Raw genomic sequence first — 24,155 nt, 5'->3', positions numbered from 1 at the left:
ATGAGCACAAAAGCACCATTTCTTGGATTTTTTGGAGTCTATGGACAAAATTTTTCTAAAACATTAGTCTACTGAGTAGGAAAACTAAAACAACCTACCTGTCTATTATTATACAATCATTTCAAAAAAGAATGTTTATTTTAATACACGATAAGAGGGAAATCATCTCAAAACAAAGAGTAGGTTCTTTAATTGAAAGAAGAAATCAGCTTTTTTAAAAACTCGTTATAACATCCTTGGTTCTCATTTTACCACAAACCAATGGAAACCCTCAGGGCCAACCCCACTCCTTTGGGATCCACCATGTTAGAGCCCATGGCTCAGCCCCTAACTAATCACACAAACACTTGCACTGTAGGTTCTTGACAAGGAAAATAAGCTCCATTTGCCGGAACTTAATATTATTCAAAACTTGATAAGAGAAATTCTATTTATGGAGGATTGTCCAAGAGACATGCAGCCCCAGGTATGACATAATCTATCATTAGATTAACTCATTACATTCAGGGAGCTGCAGACCCACTCAATCACCTTCATCTTGTTCCATCAGAGAACTACTCTGATCAATTAACGAAACATCCGGGGATATTATTTTTTTAAACAGCTCTATGAAACGCCTCATTGCACTATTTACTGTAAGGAAGTCGTTTTAGACTATTGTTTACTGTACTAAACAGTGTCCTCTATAAGAGAGCTCATTGGAGAAATACTCTCCTGGTCTTCTTCCTGGGAATGTTTGTGCTTCTAGACCTCTGACTTAGTTCTATGGTATAAGCCTCCTAGGCGAATGGTTGTACTATATTATGCTTCCCTTATAGCTAAGTGGCAACAAAAAGGCTTTGAGCCCAAGTTTAACCAGACTTTGCAACGTGGATTTTATAAACATGCCTCACCCCTGATTTTACCCTATTCATTCAACCATTATTTTTTCCTTTGACCCAGCTGCCTTACTTATTTCTATGTTATTTCGTTATGTAGTATTTTTATATATGCCTTTCATTCTTTTTGGGACAAGGTGGGGCATATATTAACAAAGAACCAAGTAAAAATCTAAAGATCTCAGTGAAGCACAGCAAGGAATGCAGCTGAGATAAATCAGTGTGCATACTAATTGAAATAGAAGCTCTTCTAATAACGCAAGGACGATTTCCATCTAAAAGTACAATTTGAGAAGGTTCTTCTCTCTACAAAATAAAAAGATAAAGCTTCATATGATGCACATTAGTCCCGTTAATACTAAAGGAATATTTCCTTACAAGCCTTCAGAATTTATGTTTCCCCATCTTCTTCCTTTTGAGGTAATAATTCGTGCATACATCTAGATAAGCTCACTTCTTTATGTGTATACAGCAGGCATATTCCCAAACATATAGAATAGTGTGGTGAATATCAACTGAAAATATCACAATATCTGTAATTCCCACCAAAGAACAAACTATTGTATCCCAAAAATCTTAATGCTATTTGGCTTTCCTACCAACTTTTCAATAAAATATTCACCTCTTTTAAGAGAAAGTAAATAGACACTTACTTGTATAACATTACTGTATTTCACAATTTCTCCCAATAGTTTCTTATTTTCTGACTCATTTTGTTTTTGTTCCAGTTCTGCAGCATGCTGTAAAATGATTATCAAATATTCAGTGTAGAAACATAGTAAACAGTACAATAACTGACAAAGAAATAATGGCTTTGTTTCCTTTGTTGTTATGGTTGTTGTTTATGAACAAAGAATACAACCATGAATAAAATAGGCTGGTTGGTTTACTCTTGGTGCTTGAGGGTGGGGAACAATAATTAAATACATGATTATCACAGTGTGATAATTCTCTCAATTTAATGCTGAAATGTGGCCAACAGTATCTTGGAATGCTTTTATGTTGGAAATTTCAGAAAAGTCTTAGGCTCTCTGGTCTTATAATTACTTGCAGAGGGAATTTTGCTAGAGAAACCAACCAGGATAGTAGGTAAATTTCAAAAGTCTCAAAATACAGTTTCAGCTCTGAAAGTAACAGAAATTGTAATGACACAAATTAAGTCCTATCAAGTTTACACTCAGCCCAAATCAGAAACACCAGACTTTTTTTTTTTCAATAGTCTTTCAAAAAAAAAAAAAATTAAGTACAATGCCAAGGAAAATATAATTAGATTTGATATTCCTATAGAGATTTTGAGTTGGTTTCCAGTTTGAGGTGAATCTCTGAATTAGTCTGGCACACCCTAAAAAATAGCAGGAGGGATGTATAATATTACCTACATACCAGGAAATCAGTGGTCACACGCTATAACTTAAAGGTCCCTTCCAGTTTCAATGTGCTACTATAACTATTCTAAATCTCTGTGTATGGAGTAAAATGACTAAGCTTCAAAAAAGATCTTGTGTGATGGCTGTACCTGGTCCAGCCTAAACCAGACAAATTGAAGCATGGCCCTTACCTGTAGTTTCTTCAGCAAGGCTGCCTCTGTGTGGTTCCCTTGTTTGGCTTGCTTAGCTTTCCAGTATTGTTTCTGCGCAGAATATCGATTCATAGGGCATACCTTAAAGAGGCAATCTATGACAAAACAGCAAACAAAAACGTTGTAACTAAGGTGACCAGTATTCGTTCAATTTTCCTTTAGCCTAGCACTGGAATTTTGGAATCATCAAGAACAAAAAATATTTAAAGGTCATCTAGCCCATCCTCCAGCCAACTCTTAAATTCTCTCAAGAACATCCTTTTTAAATAACTTTTTAGACTGCTAAAATACCCCCTTCCTCATTAATTTAATTTTCTTAAAGGATACTTTAGTGTATCAAGAAATCAAACCAATGTAATCATTATATTAGAAGTCACTTCTTAATTATAATGGGGTACCTGGTCTCAGAAAGAGAATAGAATGGCACTAGTGACTTTCACTGCCTTACTTGATCTTGCATAATTAATTATTTATTCATGGTATCTATCTTTGACATCAAAGGGATGCAAAAAGTAGGCACAATGACAGCAATCACATTTCAGTCATACATTCCCCAGGTTTCCACATACCTGGGATGAATATGGTATGGAAATCTGAGATGCAGTGTGTTGTAAGATAAAAACAAGGCAAAACAAAAGCAAAAAAGAAAAACAAAACCAAGATTATAGTCCTAACTCTACCACTCAATGTCAAGATAGGAAATCAGAGTGGAATAATATTGTTAGTTATATCTCTAAGTCAAAAAGCAAAATATATGTTACCCTTCTAATGGGGAAAATAAGAGCTTGACTAAAGAATTCTTCCATATGCTAATGGTTTTTCACGTTTGTGGAATAGATTACAATCTAAAACAAATGGCAATTCCCAATATCCTGTTATAAAACAGTAATGCTATATTATAGAAAATCCAAATATTATTTTCATTTTTCTCACAAAAAAATTGTATGGATTCAATATGACAAATTTATTTTGGTTGCTGTGTTAATATTTAGGATCATTCTCATTTTTCCAATAGATATAACAAAACTAAAATTCAGTCAACTCAAATACCCACTTTAGTCACATTCTTCACCATATCACACATGCTCATTCTATTATTCTCTTTAAATTAATTATAAAATTAAATGATGGACTTGATATCTTTTCAAATCTCAATTACTTATAGTTGTAATGGCATAAATGATAAAGAACGACAACTGTAAATTTTAAATATAGTTTGTGATTATAAACACAAATTGTACTGATCACCTCTCTCCCCATACACACACAAGCCTGTAGAAAACTAATTTTTAATTTCTAGTTTAAAAGTTACTGATGTAAATGAGTAAATACTTTTTAAGTAGCAGAAAATAGACACCTTCTAAAAGCAGGCTGAGAAACCCTCCAAATTACATTATGACACAAGAATTGCCACTTGGCACATGTGTGTAAAAAACAAATAAATAGACTTGGAAACTGTTTTCCTTGGCAACGTATCTTATAAGCCCTAGAAATTATTTTATATATATTAGCAACTACAAAGAGAATGTACAGATTTTTTCAAGCACAAATATGCAGGTTGTTTACAGCTACCTCCAAAGAGTGCTCCCAATTTAATGCAAATGTTTTGACTGTCCTATATTAGGCGAGTAACTAAACTCTACACTGTTCTAGTGCAGCAAAGACAAAAATCCTTATTCAACTAGAAGTGAACTCTAATCTGCAGTCTCCACTTCTGACTTCCTTCATGCCTGAAAAGAGATAAATTATGTTGTTCTCCATTACTTCAAATTCATTAGGAAATACTCCTTTAACAAAGAAAATATTTGTCCTCAATTCTAACCCACCCCAGGAGCACTCCTGATTGGAGATATCTTTGGGTAGCTGGCAAAGAGAGTGTGTGCATCATGGTCCTGGCTTACTGATCAGGTGGCGCTGCTCATTCTGAGACTCAGACCCTCTCCTCAGAAAGCTCACGACCTAGTGAGTAAGACAGGCATCTACCATGTGTTACAGTTTCACCATGGAACTCGGGAGAGGTGCTGTGGGCACAAAGATGCATGCGGCCAACTTCACCAGGGGAGGCCAGAAATCTCCCCAAAGGAGAAGACACAAGCCAAGTTTTAAGGAACCAGGACTAATTCAGCACACTGGTAAGAGGGCTCCAACGCTCAGAGGGGAGAGGCACTCAAAACGGAGCCAAAGGCAGTACAAAAGCACAGAAGGTAAATATGCTCAGGGACCGCCCATCCCCCCACACCCCCTCCCACACCCCCAAACCTGGCAGGGAATATATGGGCCAGGCTGAGAAATGAAAACAGAGTGAGTGGTTTGCTGAAGTCAGGGTCTGCAGTGTGCTGTGTGCTACGGTAAAGAGTGGGGGCTTTATCTCACGGAAAATGTCCGACTCTTGAAGAGTTTTAAGCTCTTACACCATGTGAAAGGTGATGTGAACAAATGGGCAAGACCACCAGCACAAAAGCCCGCTGCCAGCATGCTAAAGGACAGTGAGGGTCAGAATTTCGACTGTATGGGAATGGCAGAGTAGCCATAGATTTCAAAGGCAACAGCAGAATCAATAGGCTTAACAACCTATGAGATGTGCGGTGGGTAAAGTGACGGAGAAGGAAAGTGATGGTGATCAAATGAACAACTTCCACCTACTCTGTCAGAGGTACAAAGCCTTAGATTTCAAAAGCCCTTTCTAATTGCAGGGCCTGAGTTTTATGGTCTCCCACAGGTGACATCTCATTTTCTATTACAGTAAATAACCAATCTGTTTCTGCATGGGAACTAATAGTGCAGGACTATTTTGGTTGATGGGAGGGAAAGTAGTTCATACAGAGACGTTTGTAAAAGTGCTTTTGTCATTGGTGGTGGTGATGGTGAGGGGTGGGTGGGTGGGTGTGTTTTAACTCTCTGCCTCTTTCAGAAAAAAAAGATATGTTTTTCTTGGGCTAGTCACATATTTTGTCTGATTCTCAATTTATTGTCTAATAAAAGTGTTAATAATACCTGCCACACCTAATTGACAGGGCTGCTGAGATATGCAAAAAGATAATCTGTGTGAAAGTACTCTATGAACTTTACAGCCCTATTACAAATGCCAGGTATTTATTAATATTGTTTCATTTGTTCAGCAACAGCTTCACTAAGACTGAGGGATGACAAAACCCTTACAGAGCTCTTAGCAAAGAGCAACAAAAAGTAGTTGTCGGGTTAAACTTGAACACAAACCAAAAGTGCCCAATTCACAAGAAGGTGTTTGCCGCTTTGGTGTAAGATGCCACAATGTGTTTTTGTATATAATTTGCAAATACCCTGAAACAATGGCAGTGAGCAGCAGATGCCATCACCACTACATTGTAATATCTTTGAAAATCCGCAGATACAATCACTAACATCACATGGGCGGAGCCCTGGACAAGCCTCCCATGTTTTTCCCCAGCAAGCAGGAATCCAGCTGTTTCGGAGCTTGCCACTCTCGTCCACCCTCAGCCTGCTCATTCTTAAACATTAGAGGTGTATACACTGCTGGCAAATAGGTTTTAGGGGGCTCTCCAATTAGAAAGGGACCCAGTGTCATTTGTTAATTAAGTAACGACAATTTCTTCAGCCTTTCAAGACTCAAAGAATAATCAAAAAGCAAAGGTTGGCCTCATAGATGAAACACCAAAAGCACAAATAAAAGGAATTCATCTGGATTCAATTTTTTCAAAAGCTTCTCCTTAAGACCTGAGGCCAAAAAGTTTGCAGAATTACAGAAGTTCCAAAATGTCAGATATCTGACAAAATGTACTCTGTTCAGTCAGGCAATATTATAAGAACAATGCCTTAGAATTAGAAAATTTATTTCTTTTACTGCTGTGGAAGGAAATTCAGCCCCATACCCCCACCCCCAGAAGTGTTCACTTGAAGCTGAAAGAATTGGCAGCATCTTTAGCTTGCTTATAAATGCTAGTGGAGGGAAAAATATGAAAGCCATTCAAATGGCATGGAGCACATAATGCACAGCATGTAACATTGTAAATCAAAGAACTCACCTTCCCACATGATTCCGTGTCAATCTGGCAGGAAACCAGTCTAAACCTCCACTTATAATACCTATCTACATAGCTTTGAGACGTTTTACTTTGTCCCTGTAAAAGCACTTTCTAAAATTTGTGTATCTAAGGCAATTTCTGCACCCCAGAACCGTGTATAGGACTCCATTTGGGGTTATTATCGGTAAAGTTCAAGTTACATAGTGGCCAGCAACTTCCTTTGGTAATGGTGGAAGGAACACTTTCTGTTTCATTTCCCCTCCCTCCTAAACATGTTTTAAGATTTAAATGAGACAAGGCATATTAAACCATCAGCGAATGCCTGTCACAAAGCGGGCATTCAACAAATGGCTCTTTCATGGTCGCTTATAAAATTACCTCAGGCTGATTACAGGGAGCAAGGTTGCCAAGGGCTTTATTATGTCCACGTGGAGAAAGGTGGGGAGAGGGAGGGCGTCTGGAGCTTTTCTTTCTCTCTTTATGATATAAACAGGATGCAGCAGAGTTCAATGAGGACTATGGGACCTTCCCAATGATAAAATGGAAAGTGGTAAGAAAACTCTCCCTGGGGTAAGCGACAGGCAGACAAAGGGCAATTAGAATTCAGACTAGGTCGGAGGGGAGAGGTAGGTACACATGCACAAGCCTAAAAATAAAATATAACTGTAGCTCTCTGTTTTTCAGCTTTTCTACAAAACGCTTCCTGAAACAGTGTTTGTATAAAACTCTTTATGCATAGAGGTTTTTTAAAAAGGAGTGTGTTTTGCTTAAGCACATAAAGTTCTAAGTAAACTTCTACCTCCGCTGACCATAGCCTAAGGTAATTATAGAGAGCGGATCTAAGAGGGAAAGAGTCCTCTAGAATGTTGCAAAGGCCAAAGAGGATTTATTGCAGGTGTCAAGAAACAATCAAATGTATCACAACACATGGATGGGCCACGGAGAAAGCGGCAGGAGAATTTCTTCTAGGCTAAAGTCAGCCGCTTTTACTACTGAAGAGGGAGAGAAATGGCCTTTTGTAAGCTACGGGTTTGTAGACTGCCAAAAAGTTAGAACTTGAAGAGGCTTCTGATAAAACCGGACCTTTTCCTTGTCTGAGATAAAGAAGCAAAAACTCAAGAGAGTGAGTTGCCTGCGTCCTTCGTGATAGAACCTCTAGATAATAAAAATAAATTATAAACACGAACAAGTTCAACCCCACATAGGATGTTTCAATGCCCTGGCAAGTGGCTGCTTGGCCCCTGGGTGGTAGGGATGTTAATACCACGTGGTTTGTTCATTACAGGTTACTAACATGGAGCGCTTTGTAAACTATAAAGAGAACTACGTATTAATAAGAAGGATCATTTGGCCTTCACAACAACCTTAAGAGTTAACCAGGATCATTTTCTCCATGTTACAGAGAAGGAAACTGAGCTTTCTCTTAAGTCCACAAAGGTGGTAAGAAATTTGAACAGAGTCTGAACCCAATTCAAAGTTCTGCCACTGCGACGGTGCCATTGGGAGAAGGTGTGTCATACTGAAACAAAACGTCTCACATGAAATGCTGTTTATAATTCTACATATACGTGCCTCGAGGTTATTTAGAACATATCTAATCTGACTTCATACAACAGCTTTAAAGGTCCCAAGACAGCATCCATCTGACATCTCTACCTCATCTTCAATTTGATTATCACAGCAAGGTCTCCTCAAAAAAAATTATTTTTATCACCAAATATTAAAAATACCTCTTTTTTCACAATAGATGTGATTTTAGCACATTAAAGATTGACTTGTTAAGGCATTTATTAGAGCACTTAATAGTGTATTTAGCAAGTATAGGCATTGGATAAATCACTGGCCAGAAAGACTTGCCTAGGTTTCCACCCCATCACAGTCTTGCAACAAAATACAACTTCTAGAGAAATATTATGAATATATATATGTGTACACACGTACACACACACATACACACACACACAAGCAACAGTTATAATATTTACACACACACACATACACACATCTGTGCAACAGTTATAATGCTTCAAAAGAAACTAACAAATGGCTTTTCATGGAAAATATGCTGCATGTGCATATATAATTAAATAAATGTTGAGACATCAATAGGAATATTATAAAATCTTAGTCTCAAAAATATTAATTACCTGATTTATACATTAATGGGTAAATACTCAAAAACAAATGAAACTTTATTTTTTTGCTTCATTTGGAGGAGAAAAAATAAAATTCAAATACCTCAACGCTAATTTTCATTCTTGTCAAGATTTAATTTTAGCATTAAACAAACCATTACACTAGACATAAATGGAATTTCTGTCAAAAAATCATAATGTATAATTTTTAATTAATTTTCCCATTCTCAAAGTGTCATATTAATACTGATAAATAAAAGTGTAATAAGCAGACTGATTCAGAAATCAAATGCAAATCTCTAAAGCCCATTACACAGATATCAAGTGCAAAAGAAAAGACATGGAAGTGAATTTATACACACATCAATGGGTGTATGTATATGCATATATACACACATATATAATAGTTTCATATATTTTTATGTAATGTTTATTTGTATTTTTATTTATAAGTATATATATATATATATTTCCACAGTGTCTTCTATATATCAGAGATTGTCACATACATTACCTCATTAATTTCTCTTAAAAACGCTTTGAGGTCAGCGTTAGTTTTATAAATGAAGAAGAGAAACTCAGAACATTTAGAGATCTTCCCTAACACTAGTTTTAGCGTTAATCCAGATCAATTTGTTTCCAAAATCCATCTTCATAATTTCATAAAAGACACTCAATATTTCTCAAATTAAAACTTAAAAAAAAAATACATCTGGGTACAGTCACTTAAATTAAAACACACAATGTGATAATCTAGTTTTCCCTGGTTTTGTACTTCAAGACATGTTGAACTTCTACAAGGACCCAAAAATGTATTAAAAAGAGACTATCTGAATATCTGTAAGTGTGATCTAAGAGAAGTAGGGAAGTAGCAAGCTAGAAACATTTGGGCAGGGAATTTTATGGCCTAAAATCTTGGAAAATAATGATTTTATAATCATTACTTGAAAAGTAATGAATTTATAATCATTACTTGAAAAGTAATGATTTTTGAGTAGCTGAAAAATTAAACTGTTAATACAGATAAATTAACTTTAAAGAGATAGACTTGCCTTTTTATATCAATTTTACATGCCAAGAATAATAATTCCTGGCCTAACTTCTTAAAAAAAAATCTCTAACACAGGCTATTTTATGCCAATTTATAGTTACGTAATAGAGATACTTAGATTGAATAATTGCTTGCTATTCATTGTCTCGCAAATGAATTAATAACTATTCTCCTATGTGAGAATAACTTTAGAGCAATGTTTTACAACTTAATATAATTAAAGTGACCACACATCCCTGAGCCTAATTATAAACTGTATCCTCTTTCACTCTCAAAAGTGTCCTGGTTTAGACGATAAAGTATATGACAACCCCAACTATAACAAATGAATACTGTGATGTGGGACCCGAAAACTGATGAGGCCATTCTAGGCTGATTAACAGAAGAATGGAGTTTCAACCAGAGGAAGTAGGAACACATTCGGATAGTAGGCTCAATTATAGGTGCCGCATTTTAAGTGGCACCCTAACAGAATAGCCTGTATCTCAAGTTAGGCAAATGGGAAGGCACTCAAAATATAGAAATCAATAATAGTAGGAACTGGGAAACACTGCCTGACAGAGAAAACAAGGAATAGGCATAATCTCACTTTATCAGCTGAAGACCTACATGTAAAGGGGGGAGGAACTGTTTTCTATGTTGATTCAGAATCAAAGCAAAACTTTGTTCAACATAAGGAAAACATTGCCAGCAACTGGAAAAGTCCAAAAAATACCAATGAATCAGAGACAATAGTGTTCAGGCAGAGGGAGATGAGAACTGCTGCAGAAGGGATGCTACTTGGGAAGAAGGCCCCTTCCCAAATACCACCTTCTGTTTATGATGGGAATCATGGCAGAGGTGACTTCAGGAAGGGGTAGAGTCCACGTCCTGTATTTACTGATAATAAGCTCAGCCCTTGCACCTGTCTCAGCTGTATTTATTACACTGGGGTTTGGTTGGGTGTCTCACTATTACAGAGATGAGGACATTCCAGCCCTGGACCCTATAAACGTCTCCTACTACTAAATATCTGCCAGTACTAGGTGGAAATGTTCAAAGGTAAAGCACTCCGTAAATATTCATTATTATTACTTCCAACTTTATATTCCAGGTGAACATACACAGTTGTGTTTATATCTCTGAGCTTCAGGAACATGATGGTTCTGATATTTTGTCACTGAAGTATTTTGATTTGGTAAAATACTCCCATATTAAAAGATGAGCAGAGAATCAAAGGTAAAAAGGAATGATAACCAAGAAACACACACACTAACAGCAGCCAGCTCTGAATGGTCAGACACTGTGGTAAGAGCTCCACACAAATTCTTTCAGTTTCATAAAGAAGTGCGAGACAGGTACTGTTATCATTCCCATTTTACCAGTGGTGAAGCTGGAGCTGGAAGGTTGTTAGGTTCTGCCCAGGGTCACAGAGTTAGCAAGCTGCAGAGCTAGGATTCAAACCCAAACAACTAACCTCAAAGTCTGTGCTTATATGCTCTCAAGATGGAAAGGACACACACCACCCAGCTATTTTGTATGTTTGAAAGGCAGAGCAGTAAAATATTGACGAATTGGGAAGTGGGAGGAAAGGTGACATTTCCAGAAAGCAGGCTACATATGAAAAGTAGGGAACTGAGAGATAAGATAACAGAGCGGGCAGATGCAGGAGATAGGACGTGGGAAATACAAGGAACAGTTGCAGCATTTTCTTCTCCCTACACTTTTTTTTTTTTAATTAGCTTCAGGTGTACAAAAAGTGTAATAGTTAGACAATGACACCCCTCACAAAGTGACAACCCCGCTCCATCCCTGCATGTTTTTGCCTTCTCCTTTCCAAACTACTCTTTCTTTTCCCCGCCACAACTTTAAATTTGTTTGTGTTCTATCCTCCATTTCTTGTGTTCTCTCTTATTCCATTTCTCCTTTTTGTTTTATCTCCTTCTTCCTGTTTTTCTATTCATTTTCTTCCTTTTACCCTCTCTTATTTCACTTCTCCAGTATTTCCTTTATCTCTTCTCTGAACTTGCTCTTTACTTTTTTTTTCTTCTTTTCTCTCTTCCTCGTTACGATTATAAAGTTGTGCTTAAAATGGATTATTTTCTTTGGATAAGGTTAGATCTTTTGTATATATATTTAATATATGATCCAGCAATTCCAGTCCAAGGCATCTACTCGAGAGAATTAAAACTGATATCCACACAAAGCTTTATATGCAAATGTTCATATCAACATTATTCATAAGCCCAAAAAAGGGAGTGAACAACCCAACTGTAAATGTTGTAGTATATCTGAACAATGAAATAGTACTCAGCTAAAAAAAAAAAAAAAAAACAAGAAAAAAGACTGAACCACTGATACATGAAACAGCATGGATGAATCTCAAAAACAACATACTAAATGAAAGAAGCCAGACACAAAAGACTACATACTATGTGATGCGATTTATATGAAATTCTAGAAAAAGTAAAATTACATTATCCCAAAGAAGGTCACTGGTTGCCTAGAAATGGGGTGGGACAAAGATTGCCTACAAAGGGCAGGAAGAAACTTTTTGGGGTAATGGAAGTATGATTGTAGTGTTGGTTGTACTGCTGTATACATTTCCCAAAACTCATTAAACTGAGCACTTAAAGTGAGTTTTATTGTATGTAAATTACTATACAATAAAACTGAAAAAATGAATTACTATATTTGTATGTGGCCCTCAATTGCTTACATTTCTATGAATCATTGGTTTCCCATAAATTTTCTTAAAATAAAGGATAAACCTGGAAGATGTAAGGAATTGTTTTCGTTGCTTGGGTTGCGGTTTACTTGGTACAGGAGGAAGAAGACTGGGGTGACTTATTTGCTACATAACAGGGTCTAGCTGACTTCCCTGCACATGGGAGCTCTCAAAACTCTTCCATGATTGACTGACAAGGCACAACCAGAAGCGCAGCAAGCAGATCTGGTTAAACCTAGTGAGACAGATTTTCCTAAACACAGCATGACATAAAATCGGGGCTTAATCCAAAATTTAATTTTGATTTGGAGAAAAGAATAGCCTGGAATCCCTTGTCATACCTACAAGTGAGGAAGCCAACACAGACGCTGAGTCACATCAAAGGAGATTGAAGAGGTTCCCACTGAACAAAGATGAGACTATCTGAGCACCAAATTAGACTGAATTGGATTAAAACACAAATATGTTAAAATCCATGAATTCATTGTTATAAAAAATACTAGTTGGTCACCGTTGGAGGTTAAGGTACCAATTCATTACTCCGACAGTGAGTCACTAAAGAAAAATAAGCATTAAAAAACGAGAAAGACAAGGAAAGAGGAGACGGTGGATCAGCACATACACAGAAAAGTACGTCTGTGCTACCCCGCAAAGGAAGAAGCAAGCAGCCCAGCACTGTGTAATGTGAAACAAACAAACCTATACCCTGTTTTTATAAGCTTAATAAAAACTCTGGGAAGATAAAGTCTTAACAATGGTTACCCCTAAGGAATGGAAATGGGCATCACAAAGGAAAATGATTTTCATGTTGTACTTTTTATTACTTCTGTAAAATGTTTAAACCAATACATTTTTTTAATTCATTTTTCCAAGAAAAAGGTCTAATTTTTTTTTATGGACTATTTATTCACCTACTTCATTTAGCCACAATGTTCTTCCTATGTACCTCTGAGATTGAGTAGCAGCACCCAGTTATTCACCCATTAAGAAAATGTGAGATAAGAAACCCAGGCTGGAGGAGAGAAGGCTCCCAGTGAGGGAGGGAAATACAGGTGTGCACACTGCACTCGCTTGCCAGCTGTCCCTGAAGCCAAGGCCACACCTTCCTAGGCTGGGAGGGTCCAGCTCGACTGCAATGTACTATATTCTCTAATGAAGCAGTTTAACAGGAGTAGTGAAGGATACAATTAGAAATGTTCTCAAATCTAGCAGAACTGAAAAGAATGAGTCCGCAATTACAAAGACTTTTGCGAGTGCTAGTAATCCTTACCTCTTTGGCCAGCTAGATCAGAGTCTCTGATCTATATATATATATATATATATATATATATATATATATATATATATATATATATATATATATACCTATATGGTCCTTCACATATATATATGGTCCAGAGTGTGACAGCCTAGAGCAGAAAATTTTAAAGAGTCAGGGGAAGACTGAAGAGTATTGATTTCTAAGGCATTACAAAATAGAAAAGATTCTTAATCTGGGAACCATGAACCCACACTTGGATGGGATTCATAGAGGTCCACAAAACCCCTAAAAAGTATTTTTAAAATTTTGTGTGTGTGTGTGTGTGTGTGTGTGTGTGTTTGCAGGCACATTTTCTATCAGTGGGCCAATAACTTTTATCAGATTCTGAGAGGGAACTAGGCCCCTCAAAACCCGTAGTAACCACTACTATAAGGGGACACACTATTATACATCATCTTGAGCTCTGAAGCTGGTAACTGTACAAACATAGTGAGTCGCAGGCAGCCATGAGCCAAACTGCTTTTTAATCAACAGAAGAAAAATTACATAGGAAGGAGAGGATTGTTATGAGATGCTTTAGAAGGAAAAGAAAGCAGAAGTGTCAGCCCTAAAAGTGTGCCCAGGCAAGGAAGAGCTCCTGCAGCAGGTCTGCAGGAAGACAAGGGAGTGCCCCGCACCAACATGAACAAGCACGCCGCGTGATGTGGCAAGACAGATAAACAAAAAGAACCCAGCAACCCCGCTTCTGTGTATTTACTCAAACGTCCTTCACAGGACTTGCGCCCAGCAAAAAAAACATGGAAAGAATGTTCACAGTATTGAGTGGTATCATTCCTCATAGCCCCACACTGTAAACCACCCCAATGTCCATCAATCAGAGAATGGATAAACCAAGTGTGGTGTGTTCGTGCAACAGGATCCTAAAAAGTAACGAAAAAGAACGAACTGCTGGACATGCAACAACATCAGTAGATTACACAGACATAATGGTGAAGAGAAGAAACCAGCCACAAAAAAAGAGTATGTGCTGTTCAGTCACAGGTCTACACCCAAGAGAATTAAAAACGTATGTCCACACAAAAACCTGTACATGGAGGTATGTAGGAACATTACTCATAACAGTGAATCATTGGAAACCTCCCAAATTTCCATTAACTGAGGATAAATAACAAATACGGTATATCTGTATGGATATTATAGAATATTATTCAGCCATAAGAAGAAATGATTTATTGATTCATGTTACAACATGGATAAACCTTGAAAACATTATGCTAAGTGACAGAAGCCAGTCACAAAAGGCTGTATGATTCCATTTACATGAAATGTCCAGAATAGGCAAATCCACAGGGATAGAAAATAGATTAGTGGTTGCCAGAGGGAGGAGGGGGAGGGGGACAGGAAGTAACTGCTAATGGGTACATCTTTTGGGGGTGATGAAAAAGTTCTGGAATTAGAGAGTGGTGATGGTTGACAAACTTGTGAATACATTAAAAACCAGAAGTGTGCACTTGAAAGGGTGAATTTTCTGATATGCGAATTATATCACAATAAAAGTTTTAATTTTAAAAAGAGTATGTACAATATGTTTTCATGTTCATAAAGTTCAAAAACAAACAAAACTAATCTGTGGTGATGAGGGTGAAAATAGCGGTTACCTTTAGCACAGGAATTGACAAGGAGGGGGAAGAAAAGGCATGAGGAAACCTCTCAAGAGCTGGAAATACTTTATATCTTGGTCTAGATGGTAGCTACATAAATTCATATATGTAAAACTTTACCAAGCTTATACTTGAAACACTTAAGCTTACACTCACTATTTACATGTTTTATTTCATTTATTTCAGCAGAGTATTTATTGGAAAAAAATTTTTTTTAATTCATAACCTGCAGTCATATAAGCCCCACAGAATTATGTCTAGCACATAGTATGTGTTCAGTATAGCAATTTTACCTTTCCAGTTGCCTAGATTAAAAACCCTCATCCACCTTTGACTCTTATCTCTGTACCTCATGTACAAAGTAACTAACAAAAACACTAAAGGTTCTACATTTCAAATATATCTAGAATCCGATTTCTTACCAACTCATTGACCTGATCCAAATCACCATCATTTCTCCCCTGGCTACAGCCATAGCCTGCTAACAAGTCTCCCTGTTTCTGCCCCTGCTCATCTGACTGTTGTTGACTCAGGTCCTGTCTGACCCCTGCTTAAACCCTCCAATGGCTCTCCACTGCCCTCACCCTCCAAGACTTTCCTGACCTTCCTGACCTCACCTGTTCTCCCCAGGCCACTCCTCCTGTTTGCTAGTCCCGGCACTTATCCAGGACACCCGACGTCAGGGCCTTTGACCTTGATGTTCCCACTGCCCTTGCCTTTTCCCCAAGATTTCTGCAGAGTCAGCTTGCTCCCCTATGTCAGGGCTCTGCTCAAATATCAGTCAGGCCTTCCCTTGCACTACAAAAAAGCATCCCCTTTCCAACCAGCACTTTGTTACCCTACTTTACAAGGTGTGCTCAAAAGATATGGTGGATATTTAAATTTTAAAAATGTAGTACAATAAAAGACACATTGCCATTAATCCCCCTCAAAATACTCCCCTTTGCTTCGAACACAGTTATCCCATTGTTCTTGCCACTTTCTGAAGCAGTTCTAGAAGTCTTCTTTCATGAGTGTCTTTACTTCATCTTCCATCATGATAGCGCTCTATGTTACACATCACATCTGGTATGGCAGTTTCTGTCAAATAAAAACATTACGGTGTGTCCTCATCCTCCTTATTCACTCGATCTGGCACCGTACAACTTGTGGCTCTTCCCCAAAGTCAAAATGACCATGAAAGGACAATGCCTTGAATCCATTCAGGACATGGAGCCAGCCACGACAGTGCAACTAAAGACACTCACGAAAGAGGACTTCCAGAACTGCTTCAGAAAGTGGCAAGAACAATGGCACTTAGTAGGTACTCAGTGAATGTTTCCTGAGTTAATGAACACACAGATGAATAAATGAGTGAAAGAATTGAGTAAATATTAGTTACATTAATTCCTGGATGGACTATTTTGACTTTAATCAGTGAATAAAAGACACAGCCACAGGAACCTGCAATTTAACTGGGTCCTATTTGTGACCTAAAAAGGCCTAAAAAGTAAAACAAAAACAATAAGGCAAAAGGAAACGTGCTCTCTTTTCCTGACTGTCTTAACATATGCATGGTCTTATTTAGAAAGTGGTTACTATGATCTTTTAAAAGGAAAATGTGAGTATGGAGGAAAATACTGTTTCAGGGAAAATGTCCTTCATTTATAGATCGTCAAAATTTCCCTGTTAAAACTTAGGCAAATGATGGCAGATGCAAACTTTTTTCAGGTAAAATGTTTTGCAACAGTGAGAAATATTTCCCAGGTAGCCGTATTATAAATGTTCTCAAGGGTCACAGAGGCCTCTCCTGTTCACTGAAGATCAGCCGCAGCATTGCCAGAACAGGCAGGCTTTGATGTTATCCAGGAATGTCGAGCCACAGGCCTCCCTTGCTCCTCGCCTGCGAGATGAAAACGTGGGAACAGAAGGAGGCCTAGTGCTTCTTTCCTTTTATCCTTGAACAAACACAGACATAAAGCAGATGTGACTTCACGAAATATGAGCTGGTTGAACTGATGAGCAGTTTGGAAGCCACTTCTAATGATGACACATTGGGATGTTCCCACTCTGTGTGACTGGATCCAGGCCAAAGAGAAAAAGCAACCCTCTGCACCACAGACATAAAAGTTTATTTGAGGCATAAATTCTGGAGACTCTAACACTCGGCTAAATGGCACCGGATTATTTTTCAATAGCCCAAACTGCAACGTTGAACTATCTGCTTGTTAGAACAATTGCTACTGAGCCAGCTGACTCATGGTGTTTCAAGAAGCACCCTTGAACTCCTTCCCAGAACCATAGCCTCAATAAAGGAGAATTTCCTGAACAAAATCGTTACTTACAGAAGGTATAGAAGTCTATAGGGGAATCACAATTTAACCAAGCAAACGTTAGGAACTAATTTGATTTAAAATAGAGAAAGAAAAAAAATGTGGTGGTCATAATGTTGTTTTAAGGGACACAACTATAAAAAAGCACTTAAATGGTTCTACCTACCCTATGTAAAGAGAATTACACCAACATGGCTTCATACTTATAAATCAAATTTTAGTCCCATTACTGAGAACAAAGATTGGCATAGTATACATTCAATAAATGCCCGTGTAATCAAAATTTAATTCTAAAACAGGAACCTCATTCTTCCAAGAAGGCTTCCCTAACTGTATCAGCTCACAAGAAATGCCCTTCTCAGACCCCCATAATACTTACTCTCCAACAATGATTATAAACTTTTTTTGTTGTTCTTTAATTATTGCATACATAGATACTTATTTTCCCAATTTATCTCCCAACTCCCTCAAATTCAGAAACTGAGTATTAAATTTCTTTTGAATAACTCAACAGTCCTAACCAGTGGGGATACAGCGTGAGATTCCACATGAAACATTCACCCCAAGTGAGCACAAACAACTCAAAATGTAATATTCCTACAAAACACATACACACACACATTCTTGTATCCTCATGAGCTGCTGCTTTGAAGACCCAATAAAATATGCAAATGGAGGGAACCTGGAGAATGAGCCCATTCTACTTCGCTCCCTGTCCCACATTCACGGAGCTTAGAGAAGACAGGGCCACTGTTTTCTGTGGTTTGCAGGAAGCACTGGACGTGAGTTTGAATAGAAAATGAGCAGCAACAATCTGACAAGTTGCCACCCTAAAACGTAAACTTCTTTCCTCAGCTGCTGCTTGGTCCTACTTCATGTGACATGCCTCCTTGGAGATCAAGTCTGTTGACTCAAAATCTTTTTCAAAGGGGTCTGTGGGAGATTTCATCCAGGGACTCCTACCCCCTGGTTTGCTGAGTGCATCACAAACCTAATCTGGCATTACTGTCATCTTCTTTCTTCCTGAAGCACATGTGGACCATTTAGGACTAATTTATACAGGACCTACTAATAAGACCCACATGAAGAAAAGTCGAGGTTTTTCAAGGTAATTCAGAAAAACTGGGTATTTCAAAACAGTGCACTGTTGTATACCTGCCCGTTTTTCCCAAAGATCTCAAGCATTCTCTCATCAGTTGTGTGTACATGTACGAAGTCGGACAATTAAGTTTGCAAATTCATCCTAGAAAAAGTGCTATATACCTCACTGCTGAATATCACTACAGTCACCTTCGAAGTACTCCCCTTGGGAAGCTATGCACTGATGCCAGCGCCTAGTCTACCCTTCAAAGCAATTTTGGAACTCTTTTTCTGGAATGGCCATCAGAGCTGTCATCGTTATTACCCTTGATGTCCTGAATGTCATCAAAATGTCTCCTTTCAATATTTCCTTTATCTTCGGGTAAAGAAAGAAGTCATTGGGGGGCCAGATCAGGTCAGTAGGGAGGGTGTTCCAATACAGTTATTTGTTTACTGGCTAAAAACTCCCTCACAGACAGTGTCGTGTGAGCTGGTGCATTGTCGAAATGCAAGAGCCATGAATTGTTGGCGAAAAGTTCAGGTTGTCTTTTTCATACAGTCTTTTCAGCACTTCCAAATAGTAAACTTGGTTAACTCTTTGTCAAGTTGGTACAAATTCATGATGAATAATCCCTCTGATATCAAAAAAGGTTAACAACATCGTTGCAACAAGTTCACGAACTTAATTGTCAAACCTCGTATGTGTGAGTGTTATTTTGTTTAGTTTCTTAATTAACTTGAGTCTAATTCTCTTAATAACTACATAAGAATGACTACAGACGTTAGAAAAACATGCTTCCTGATTCCCTTTCAAATTCACAAACATACTTTTTCTTGCTAAATATCCAAATAATTCAAAACTGAGCAATTGCTCAGGTTAGGGCCAAACTGTCTGAAGGGGTAATCAATCTTCCAAAGTGTCTCTGTACTGATTAATCACTACTTAGTCCAGTTTCAAAGGCCATATTGTTTTATCTGGATTTTTCAGTTAGTACATAAAAATGTACATGTTTAAAATTTCAAAGACAAATAATTCATGAAATTTACCTTTTTTATTTACTTCTTTATTCATTCATTCACTCATTCATTTTGTTCTCAGTTCTACAATTAACTCTGCTCCCAGCATAGAGCTTTGAAAATACCTACAATCACAGAAACCTTTGCCCTCACCTAATTGTTAATATTGCTACCATTGCAATTCTTGCTTCCTCACTGATGCCATTATCTATTTTTGAGAGTAGCCTTCTAACGGGTATATATTACAAACAACCCTATAAAACTACCACTTTAATAGATGTAAAAAATCAAATACTGGCCAGGTTATACCGTTCAAACCTAATCAATGCTTAAAAACATCTTCAACTCCTCTCTTCTTCATGCTACTCATTCAAATATTATAAAGTTTTGTATATTCAGTTCCCATTAAGTTTTTGATTTGTATGTGGTTCTATTTTATAGCCACCATTTTCCATTCCTTTGCTGAAGCTCAGCACTCATCATTTCTCAGCAGGACAACTAACTAACTGTGCTTGACACTCCATCACCCATATCTCCCTTCTAATCCAGTCTCAAGACTACTGGTCATTTTCTTCCAACACCACCTTTAACATATCTTCCTGTTCAAAAATTATTCTGCATCAAGTGCAAGTTTATTTACCTTATCTTGAGTGTCTTCCATTAAGTCACCTGTCTCATACCATTCATTCATTAAACTTTTTCATTATTCTCCAAGATTCTCTTGTTCTAGACAAGAAAAATTCCCTGCCCCAAGCCCATCATTTTTTTTCTTCCTAAGAGACTTAATGTATGCTATTCTATCATCTAAATAATTTAGTCTATTGAATTGGGAAACAATGAAAGACTGGTATGTTCTACCACATTCATCACCTGCTCTTGATTCACTGAGAAGACATACAGACCCTTGTTTTCAAGTGTGGTGCCAGAATTGTAACATTTCAGGTCAAAGGATCGCAAGCAAATATTAGGTTCATTTTAGACCTACAAGTCTACAAATCTCAAGTAATGCAAAAGTTAACTTGTCCATTAGTTTCTTATCTTATCGGTTTCCATAAATGTCATAAAAGTAAGAATAAACATCAAAAAACTAATTTCCTTTATTCTGACATATGTCCTCTATGACTCCCTGAATCAATTAGCAATTTTAAATACTATGAATCATTTGAAAGTGAAAAAGGTGTGCATGACTGACTAATCACATAGGTTTTTACCCCTGGCAGTGTTAGAACAACCTTCACAACCACTCATTAATATTTGCCAAGTGTCCAACAGGGGTAAAACATGGAGCCAGAATTGGGGGGAGGGGGGAACCTCACAAGACAAAGAGCAACAGTCTTGAGTAAACCATTAGGAGAACAAAAAAACTATTCTGGTCCTTCTAGAGAACCCCGGGTGAAGAACAGGAAGACCTATTTCTAACACTTATTATGAACTTTAGTGTAACTTTACATAATAGCACATTTCATTCTAAATCAAAAGAACTTTTTTCTCAATTTGGAAGTTATTCACCAAGATGTTGAGCTTCAGTTCACAGATTTAGATTTCCAAGTTCAATGCCCAATGAATTCCTGATTTTCATTTTGCAACCTGAGTAGACAGTTACCATAGCTATAGACTCCAACTGCCCAGCCATTCCATAAAGTAACATATTGTTCTATGTATTCATAGTTACACTAGACATCTCTCTGAGGGCATGCCACCCCTTGTCATTTCTTTATAGACAGTAAGTCATTAAACCCTCTCTTCTGGTAACAGCTGGGGTAAACTAGAGATTAACACCTCACCTGAAAATATCTTTAAGCTGTGCAATGCCAAGACCTTCATTCAAGAGGTCTGCCCCACAGAGATCCTCTATACTTGATGGTGACTGATTAATAGGGTGACCACGTCCTTTATTCCCAAACCAGGACATCTTTACAAGTTAAAAGAACCACTGTAATTATATTGAGACAATAGGCGAAAACCAGAATTGTTCCAAGTAAAATGGGACATATGGTTATAATCAATTACCCAAACAGATAACTCTCTCTGTACATGAGACTTAAGAAGAAAGCCGGTAAAAACACACAGAGTGAAAGCAGTAAATAATCCTAAGGCAGGAGAAAAGGAAGTAGGCATCGTGAGCGAACAGAAGAGGTGAGATACAGGGGAATGGAGAGAAAGTCTTCCATGGCATTAGAATAAGTAGCTAACATTTCAGATACTGTGCTAACAACTTTAGCTATCATGCTGCTCTTAATCTCCAAAGCAATTCTCTGAGATAGCTACAATTACCACCACCACCACCACCACCACACAGACAGACAGACAGACAGACAGACAGACAGACAGACACACACACACACACACACACACACACACACACACACACTTTACAAATAAATTAAATGAGGATATCTGCCCAAGATCATGCAGCTAATTAACACCGCCCAGGCAGTGAAAGCAGCTCGGTCATCACAATGGCAAAAAACTAGTGTAATTGGTTCCCAAAAAGGGTGTGCACATTCTAAGTGAGTGCCCAGTGTAATAGGGTGTGGATGAACATGCTAGAAACTAAATTTATATTTACTTTTTGCTTCTATTTATCAATTTTTTTTGTATATAATCAGTAATGTATACAATTCAGTATTATAGTGGTAGATGCGCGTAATTTATAAGAAAATGTGTCTCTATTGTGCTTCCTTTTTTCTGATGGGGCATATGATCAAAAAAAAGTTCACAGATCACTGCCCTAAAGCTCAGAGCTCTGAATACCACCTCTGAGGTGACAGTTCCTGCAGTCACCGTGGCATCACCAGGACTAATCTCAAACTACTAGAGTCAGTATTGTAGCCAGGAGATGGTGGTGACCTAGACTAATTCACGTTCTCCCTCACTCCTCTATGTGTTCCAACAATAAACTCCCATCAACTCAAATCAACTGCACTTGAAATGTCAAAAGCATCATCTTATGCTAGAAGTTTTAAAGGTCCTAACCCAACACTACAGATTTTAAACCAATACATAAAAATACTTTTATCACAAGCGTAATCCCACAAATTTATAGAGCCATGTGTCTCTAGTCTTGATAATTAAACAAGAAGGCCATTAGACTGGGGTGGCTCTACTGCCTTGGTAGACTACCTAAAGAAACAAACCTAAGCCAGAGTTAATGCATTGGAACCTGAGAAAATGAAACTGAAGAACAACCAATCACAAACAGCCAACGAGGCTTTCCAAATAAGGCAACTGCTAACCTGTAACCAATCAAATAATGTCTTTGCTTTGCCTCAGTGTCTTCTCTATAAAAACCTTGCTTCCAGCTTCTGCCATTGGAACATTCCTAACCACTTTCAGTTTGGTGCTGCCCGATTCGAACTGATGTTTGCTCTTCAAACTTATAAAGTACCTCCCTTGACCTCTTAACAGTCTTGAGAGGTAAAATGCATATGCAAGATTAATAATTAAGTTTCAAAGGCAAACAACCCTTTAAAAAAATTTTTTTAATTTTCATTTTAGACATCTTAATTTCAACAGTCCTCTTTGCTAGTAATAAAGCTCTTCTTGTCGATGCTAAGTTCCTCAGAATGCTGAAGCCTGTTTCTCTTATTAAATCCTCAGTTGAGATAATGACTACAGATGCTCCTCAACTTATGATGGGATTACGCTCAGATAAACCCATCCTAAATTGAAAATATTGTAATTTGAAAATGCACTTAATACTACACTGTAGAGTATCGGTTGTTTATCCTTGTGACCACATGGCTGACGGGGGGCTCGGGCTCCCTGCTGCTGCCCGGTATCACAAGAGAGTATCTATCTGTGCCTCGTATCACCAGCCCGGGAAAAGATCAACACTCAAAATCTGAAGTATAGTTGCTACTGAATGCATATAGCTTTCACAACGTCCTAAAGTCGAAAAATCATTAAGGCAAACCATCCTAAGTCAGGGACCATCAGTAGTTACTTTCCATATACACCTAACTTTTCTAATACATAAAAACATTTATTTAACTCAACTGTTATTCTTTCTCTATGTAATCCAAATTCATTTCTGTTTAATTTTTATTGGACTCTCAGGAAATACCCCATGTTGTGATGGTTCTTTAGGTGGAGTCCTTAGAAAAACACCTCTTTGGGATGTGGAAGACGGGAAAGTGAGGGTAGGCGGTGCTTGCTATGAGTCTCCTACTTGAGAATGTGAAATTCAAAGACAGTTCCAGAAGTGCTCAGAATAATTGATTATGCTTTTTTTTTTTAAAGATTTTGTTTTTTTGATTTTTTTTTATTGGGGAATTGGGGGGATGGGAACAGTGCTGGGGAATTGGGGGAAGGGGAACAGGCAAGTTGCTGTCCTTTTGTTCTTCAGTCTAGTTATGGAGGACATTGCTTCACTGGCCCAAGTTGGCACCATCATTGCGCTCTTCCCGGGTGAGGCAGATCAGTCGCCGGCTTCTGGACGGCCGCTCATGG

The 24,155-nt window shown here is 37.7% G+C and overlaps 1 protein-coding gene across 1 annotated transcript in view; it reads right to left on the bottom strand.

Annotated features, from left to right (window-relative positions):
- The window catches only part of LOC109396305 (inositol 1,4,5-trisphosphate receptor type 2-like), a gene marked incomplete at its 3' end in the record, with an annotated part of 113,420 nt that overhangs the window by 14,930 nt on the left and 74,335 nt on the right, over positions 1-24,155 (bottom strand). The window contains exons 3-4 of the mRNA XM_019668021.1: positions 2,437-2,552; positions 1,532-1,618 (exon numbers count right to left, since the gene is read on the bottom strand). Coding sequence (XP_019523566.1) covers positions 1,532-1,618; positions 2,437-2,552 — 203 coding nt within the window. The remainder of the gene's footprint in view (positions 1-1,531; positions 1,619-2,436; positions 2,553-24,155) is intronic.

Source organism: Hipposideros armiger, unplaced genomic scaffold, assembly GCF_001890085.2.
Source record: "Hipposideros armiger isolate ML-2016 unplaced genomic scaffold, ASM189008v1 scaffold_513, whole genome shotgun sequence".
NCBI classification, from domain to species: domain Eukaryota; kingdom Metazoa; phylum Chordata; class Mammalia; order Chiroptera; family Hipposideridae; genus Hipposideros; species Hipposideros armiger.
This window is presented reverse-complemented; position numbering and strand designations above follow the sequence as displayed.